This window comes from Echinops telfairi, unplaced genomic scaffold, assembly GCF_000313985.2.
Source record: "Echinops telfairi isolate 266 unplaced genomic scaffold, ASM31398v2 ScPeMD7_1713;HRSCAF=2227, whole genome shotgun sequence".
NCBI classification, from domain to species: domain Eukaryota; kingdom Metazoa; phylum Chordata; class Mammalia; order Afrosoricida; family Tenrecidae; genus Echinops; species Echinops telfairi.
The window spans coordinates 16,729,172-16,736,080 of record NW_022105611.1 but is presented as its reverse complement, the minus strand read 5'-3'; the positions used below and the strand labels follow the sequence as shown (position 1 = coordinate 16,736,080).

The 6,909-nt window shown below is 57.4% G+C and overlaps 1 protein-coding gene across 1 annotated transcript in view; it reads left to right on the top strand.

Annotated features, from left to right (window-relative positions):
• CAPN5 (calpain 5) overlaps window positions 1–6,909 on the top strand; it is a 35,657-nt gene that overhangs the window by 22,285 nt on the left and 6,463 nt on the right. The window contains exons 4-8 of the mRNA XM_004708846.2: window positions 1,303–1,495; window positions 2,378–2,571; window positions 3,104–3,181; window positions 4,574–4,769; window positions 5,810–5,932. Of these exons, the coding sequence (XP_004708903.1) occupies window positions 1,303–1,495; window positions 2,378–2,571; window positions 3,104–3,181; window positions 4,574–4,769; window positions 5,810–5,932 (784 nt within the window). The remainder of the gene's footprint in view (window positions 1–1,302; window positions 1,496–2,377; window positions 2,572–3,103; window positions 3,182–4,573; window positions 4,770–5,809; window positions 5,933–6,909) is intronic.

The window sequence follows — 6,909 nt, the reverse complement described above, 5'->3', positions numbered from 1 at the left end:
TGTGTGTGTGTGAGAGAGAGAGAGAGACAGAGAGACAGAGAAAGGAAAAACACACTAACATCACAACCAACCAAGGACGCAGGGCTGGCAGGTTTAATCTGGGAAGTGAAGCTTGCCCCCTGGTGGTCACTGACTTCCCGCCCAGGCAGCAGCTCTCCCTCCCTTCCTCCCTCCCTCCTTATTTCCACCCCCTCCAGAGGGCGGTCACCGGTGGACCTAGTCTTTTTGACTTTCAGTTACTTTTTAAATGATACAATTGAACTCCTACCTGTTGTCGAAAATTCAGAAACCTGCGGAGAAGATGCTCCAGCCTTCCCCATCTCTGCAGATTCCTTTAGACCCTCCCCAGTGGGGCCATCGGAGGTCAGTGGTCCTCAGTTCAGGACCACCATGACCCTTGTCTGCCGAGGCCTCTGCCTACTCCGTCTCGATTTCCCGCCCCTTCAGTTCTGTCGGGGTCCCCCCAACACTCCCCCTCCCCCCAGCCAACTCTGGCTGATACATCTTTTGTGTGTGTGTGTGTGTGTGTGTGTGTGTGTGTGTGTGTGTGTTGCTGTGGGGAGGTGGTTTGCAAAGCCTGGGCCATTGTTGGGCATAGACACACTCTAAACAGCTGCTCACTCGCCTGTTCACTCAGCACTGCCTTTTCCTCCTGGTACGTCTCCAGCTCCTGCTGTGTGGTTCTTGCCCTCTCCCCCCATTGTGGAGTGCCCTAGCAGGTCACCCTCCCTCCAGGGCACAGAGTGTTTGAACTGCCAGCCCTTCCATGAGCACGTCACCTGGTGCCACCAAGGGTTCCTGTGCCCTCAAAGGTGATGTGCTAATGCATCGACTTTTCAGCTGTGAAGCATCTCAGTGTGTTGCTTTTGCAAACACATGAAATGCTGTCAGCCTAATCCTCAGGCAGAGTACAGGCGTAGCATTATTTTTCAACACCAGTTCTCTGTTGTTCATTCAATAGCTTGGTTATTTCCAAGGCTACAGTGTTACCAATGGTGTTACATGTTCAGAATCGATGGGCCAAAAAGATGCAGGCATTTCCAAAGAATTCCACAAGAATTGCTAGGTGTTGGATGGCTAAAATTTGGAGCTGGTCCCCTGGAGTGGAGGGGCGTTGGAGTGGGGAATGGTGGGTGTGGTTCGGTGGGGCCCCTGCTGGCCTGCGACCCAGAGACTCGGGTTCTAGCATAGGTCTGAGCAGTTGCCTGGTCTCTCTGAGTCAGAAACCTCCCCTGTAAGGTGAAGGCTTTAGACTGGCAAGAAGGATGGATTAAGAATTGTTTCCACCACGCTGCTCCCCAGGCTGGCGGGCTGCTACCAAGCTCTGGACGGAGGCAACACTGCGGACGCCCTGGTAGACTTCACAGGGGGCGTTTCTGAGCCCATCGACCTGACCGAGGGGGACCTGGCCACTGACGAGGCCAAGAGGAACCAGCTCTTTGAGCGTGTGCTGAAGGTGCACAGCCGGGGGGGCCTCATCAGTGCCTCCATCAAGGTGCGCACCCCGAGCTGGCCCGCAGGGGCATTTTCCCTGTCCCCAGCCTGCACGTGCCAGGCTGAGTCCCAGCCGAGGCGCATAAAGCCAGACACCGGGCCCCTGCCAATGCCCCTCCCCCCTGCTTTTCCAGCCCTCTCATACTGGGGTGATGGGTGTCTGTGGGTCCCTCAGTCAAGGTGTGAGCCTTTGGAAGCCCATGGGCAGTCAGGAGAGGGAACAGAACCCCTGCTGCCGGCTGGCCCGGGACCCACGGCTTCATTTATGACTGTGTGGGGGATGAGAAGGATGGGGCTCAGTGAAGGCAGAGTTGGAAGCCAGGCCTGACTGGCCCTGTGGTGTGCCGACAGACCAGCTGTCGGGTGGGGAAGCCCCCGGGTACAGCAGGTACTGAGTCCTGTGGTATACGCCCTGGTGGGTGGTGCATTGAGCTACTGACCACAGGGAGGGCGGTTTGAAGCCATCGTCCTGGGAGAACGCCGAAGCCGTCTGCTGTGGTACAGATTTAAAGCTGCGGAAACCCACAGGGGAGGTTCTGCTCCGTCCTGAGTGAGGTGCTATGACTTGATGGCAGTGAGGTGGTGTGTTGTTTTGTTTTCTGGTGATACAAGGGCTTCCACCACTGCTGATTCTCAGCTGCCAAACCTGCTCGAAAAATGCCTGAATTTTACCAAGTGATGCAGCCAGGGCCAGCCAGCCCCAGCACACCATTGGGCCTACCGACCTGCTTCCTGGACCTCAGAGAGACCCAAGGCCTCTCTTTGGTGCAGGGCTGCAGGTCCCTGGACCCTGTGCTGTAGGGAGAAGTGTTGCCCACAGCTCCCCCACCTCCCCCTGCGTTGGGTTCCACCCGGCCGAACCCTGCCTGTGTCCCCCTGGCAGGCAGTGACAGCGGCTGACATGGAGGCCCGCCTGGCCTGCGGCCTGGTGAAGGGCCACGCGTATGCCATCACCGACGTGCGCAAGGTTCGCCTGGGCCACGGCCTGCTGGCCTTCTTCAAGTCGGAGAAGCTGGACATGATCCGCCTGCGTAACCCGTGGGGCGAGAGGGAGTGGACCGGGCCCTGGAGTGACACGTGAGTCCCGGCTCTGGGCAAGCTGGGCCCGTGCTCCCTGGGTGGCCTTGTTCAGGGGAGGCAGGCTTCCTGCAGGAAGTGGCCCCTCCCAGAGCTGCGTCCTGAAGGATTTGGCGGGGAGGCCGGCCACAGGAAGAAAGGTGGGAGACTTCTCCGGAGCAGGTGTATGGGCCACGGATTCGGCGTGGGTGGAAGGTTGAGGTGGGTTGACTTCACTCCTGCGGGGACATGAAGAGAGGGGTACGTGTATGGAATGAAATAGAACCCCTTCTGCAGGCTGGCCCAGGCCCAGGGCTCCATTATGCTCTGTGCTCAGCTCATGACCGGGTGAGGTTCGAGACAGAAGCCCAGGTCTTCTGTCCTAGGAGAGGAGCCATGTCCCTTTCCCCCCTGCTGACATGGGGCTTCTCTGAGGGGTGGGTGCCCCAAACTACACAGATGGAGGCCTGGGCCTAGCTGCCCCTGGCGCCTCCTCACCCTGGCCCGGGTGGTGCTGGCAGAGCCCTTCCTCTCACCGCCCTCCCCCCACCAGCTCCGAGGAGTGGCAGAAAGTGAGCAAGAGCGAGCGGGAGAAGATGGGTGTGACCGTGCAGGACGACGGCGAGTTCTGGTGAGTGAGCAGCCCGCTCGCTGTGCATCTCGGGCTAAGGGAGGAGAAGCCCCCAGTCTGGAAGCCCCTCGCCAGCATTCAGGACAGTCTGGCTGGCAGGCAGTGCCAGATGCCAGAGGTGGGACCCAGAGCCCTAGCAATGCACCGTCACCAACTTGCTGTGTGTCCTTGAACAAGGTACACCATGTCTCTGAGCCTCAGTTCCCTGCTCCGAAAGGGGAGTTGGGCAGGAATGGACTCTCAGCCTCTCACCCTCGGGGAAGCCAGGATGCTGGTAGGCAGGGAGGGGCCCGAGGGTAGGGGTCATCGTGGCAGCCTCATGCCCGATTAGGAGGGTCCCTGAGGGAGACTCCTGGGTGGGCAAGAAGAGGAACCTGGCCCTGAGGAGAGAGTGCATGTGTGAGCTTGGAAGGGAAAACCTCAGTGGGTACATGGATGGGGTGGGCTCAGACGTGGGCAGAGCCTAGCTTGAAGCACCTGCCCATCATGTGGCCTCCATTGGTGCATCCCTTGTTGGTCCTCAGCAGCAGACGACACGGTGACTCCCGGAGGGTCAGGGGCATCCTCTGTCTGGTGGCAGTGATCCTGGCCCTCCCAGAGGTGGCAGGGGAGCCACCTCAGGGTGTCACAGAGCCTGCTGGCTCTGGGCTCCTGTGAGCAGCATCCTCTTGTCCAGTTGGTTCAAGGGTTCATTGGGTTAAAACGGTCATACTCCTCATCTCCTATATTCTCAACACACAACAACAGATAGGATTAAAATCAGCAGGGCCTTCCTCTGTGGAAACGGCCTTCCGGAGGCCTCTCTCACAGGCTTGCACATGACCGGCTCCTCCCTCCGCCCATGCTCCAGGACATGTGAGCCTTGCAGGGACCCAAGTGACCCCCTGGCCTGAGGAGGCGGGACACCTACCAAGGGGCTCACCACCACTGTGGGAGATAGTGGACAGCGATGCGCGCCATGCAGCTGTTGTTCATACAGCCTCAGAGCCCTGGTGGTGCAGTGGCTACGTTTGAGGCTTCTGTCCGGAAGGTCAGCAGTTTGAAACCACCAGCCGTTCTGCGAGATAAAGACGAGGCTCTCTACTCCCGTTGAGCATTACAGTCTCAGGCACCTTCCATGCCACCCTGCAGGGCCGCCGTGGGTCGGTTTTGACTCCATGGCAGTGCGAGCAGCCAGCCTATGCCAGGTGCTTCCTGTGGGAAGTTGTATTACAGCTGCTGCTGCTGCAGTTTCTGATTCGGCCACTGTGAGACACAGCCATTTGGCAGAGGAGGAGGAGACCAGACCGGAGGACGGTCTCGGGCCCACGTGTGAGCCATGGTGCAGGGCGTGCAGTAGGGGTGACAGCGGGGCTGGGCACCCTGCTCCACTCGGCTCCTTCCCTCGGCTAGGATGACCTTCGAGGACATGTGCCGGTATTTCACCGACATCATCAAGTGCCGCCTGATCAACACGTCGTACCTGAGCATCCACAAGACGTGGGAGGAGGTGCAGCTGCGGGGCGCCTGGACGCAGCACGAGGACCCTCAGCTGAACCGCAGCGGGGGCTGCATCAACCACAAGGACACCTTCTTCCAGAACCCACAGGTGGGCTCACACCTGTGACCTGCCTCCCTTGCGGAGCATCTGTGCAGTGGGCGTGGTGCGGGTGTCTGTCCCCCCCCTGCGTGGTCATAGGGCCACCTAACCCTGCGATCTGACCTGCAGGTGGGGAAACTGAGGCTGAAGGGGACTAAGGAGTGTCTTAGCCAGAAGCACGTGTCATTGAGAAGCTGGGTTGGTGTGTCAGTCTGGGTGGACTGGAGAAACAAATCCGGAGTCATTCATATGTGTGTAGGAGAGAACTTTATATCAAAGAGCAGTTGTACATTAAGAAAACATTCCAGCCCAGTCCAGATCAAGTCCACAAGTCCGATAGTACCCCAGATGTCGATACTAGTCCATACATTTATCTTTAGATTCACACAGCCATGCAGTGATGCTGAATACGGGAAGATCACAGGCTAGTGGGTGGAAAGTCTTGTGGATCCAGTGGTGGTGGAAGCATCTCAGCGCTGGCATGGGTTTCCATGTGGCCCCTCCAGTTCCAGGGCTCTGGCTGCATCAATGTAGCTCCATGTGGCTTGTCAGCAGGAAGACAAGGAGAGAATGTCTTCTGCCTCCAGGGCGGAATAGAGGAAGACAGGAGTTCCGAGAATCCTCAGGAGAAGGCCATGCCCACACAGAGGTCTCATGGGCTATGACCTGATTGACAGGCTAGACTCCACCCCTTTTCAAGTTGACAGGAGATATGTCACTGTCTCAGTTGGGGACCTGCACCCCATTGTTCCACATTACCCCAGTCCTGCTTTTTAACCTGGGGATCTGGGCCCAACTGGGCTCCCCCACCGGGACTCCTCCCCTGTGGCTTCCCAGGACATGAGCAGTGACAACTCCTGAGGCCCCAGCCTGAGTTGGAGGGAAGGCTGGGGTGGCCTTGTTGAGCTCACCGGAGTCTGAGCTCACGCAGGGACAGAGTTGTCAGCCCGCAGCGGGGCAGGGCTCGAGGGACGGACGTGGCTCCTGGGGTGGGGCCGGCAGTGGTAGGTGTGAGCTCACAGACTCGTGTCTGCTTCCCACAACCACAGTACGTCTTTGACGTCAAGAAGCCCGAGGATGAGGTGCTGATCTGCATCCAGCAGCAGCCGAAGCGGTCCACCCGCCGGGAGGGCAAGGGCGAGAACCTGGCCATCGGCTTCGACATCTACAAGGTGAGGCCGGTGGGGAAGGGCCCGGGCCCTGCGGGGACACCCTGGAGCAGGGATGCAGGCCTCCTGAGAAATTCTCCATCTACACCGGCGAACGAACGTCACGCACCTCACCAGAGAGAAGCAGCTTCAGCCATCACATGGGGCGTGGGTTCACTCAACATCTGACCAAACACAGCAGGTTAATTTTGTTTTTTAATCATTTTATTGGGGGCTCGTACAACTCTCATCACAATCCATACATACAGCCATTGTATGTTAAGCACATTGATACATTTGTTGCCCTCATCATTCTCAAAACATTTGCTTTCTACGTAAGACCTTGGTAACAGCTCATTTTCCCCCTCCCTCCCCACTCCCCACTCACGAACCCTTGATCATTTATAAATTATTATTTTGTCACATCTTACACTGTCTGACATCTCCTTTCACCCACTTTCCTGTTGTCTGTCCCTCAGGGAGGAGGTTATATGTAGATCCTTCTAATCGGTTCCCCCTTTCCACCCTACCCTTCCCTGTGTTTCCAGTTCCTATCTGTACCAGTGTACATCCTCTGGTCTAGCCAGATTTGTATGGTAGAATTGGGATCATGATAGTGGGGGTGATGGTGGGGAGTAAGCATTAAAGAACCGGAGGAAAGTTGTATGTTTCATTGTTGCTATACTGCACCCTGACTGGCAGGGTATGTCCAGTTGCCTACAGATGGGCTTTGGGTCCCCAATCGGCACTCCCCCTCAGTCACAATGATATGATTTTTGTTCTTTGATGCAGGTTAATTTTTAAGTTGGCCATTTTCTATGTGACCCACGAATGCTGTTAAAAGTATCCAAATGGCCCTTGACAGTAAAGTGCCATACCCCTATTCTAGAGCATCCTGGTCACCCTGCACTCTGTGCCCCTGCTGAAGCTGTGAGATGCTGGGGTGCCCATGGAGGAGCTCACTGTTTGCCTTCTGCGTGCCTTCTTTCTGCCCCCCCCCA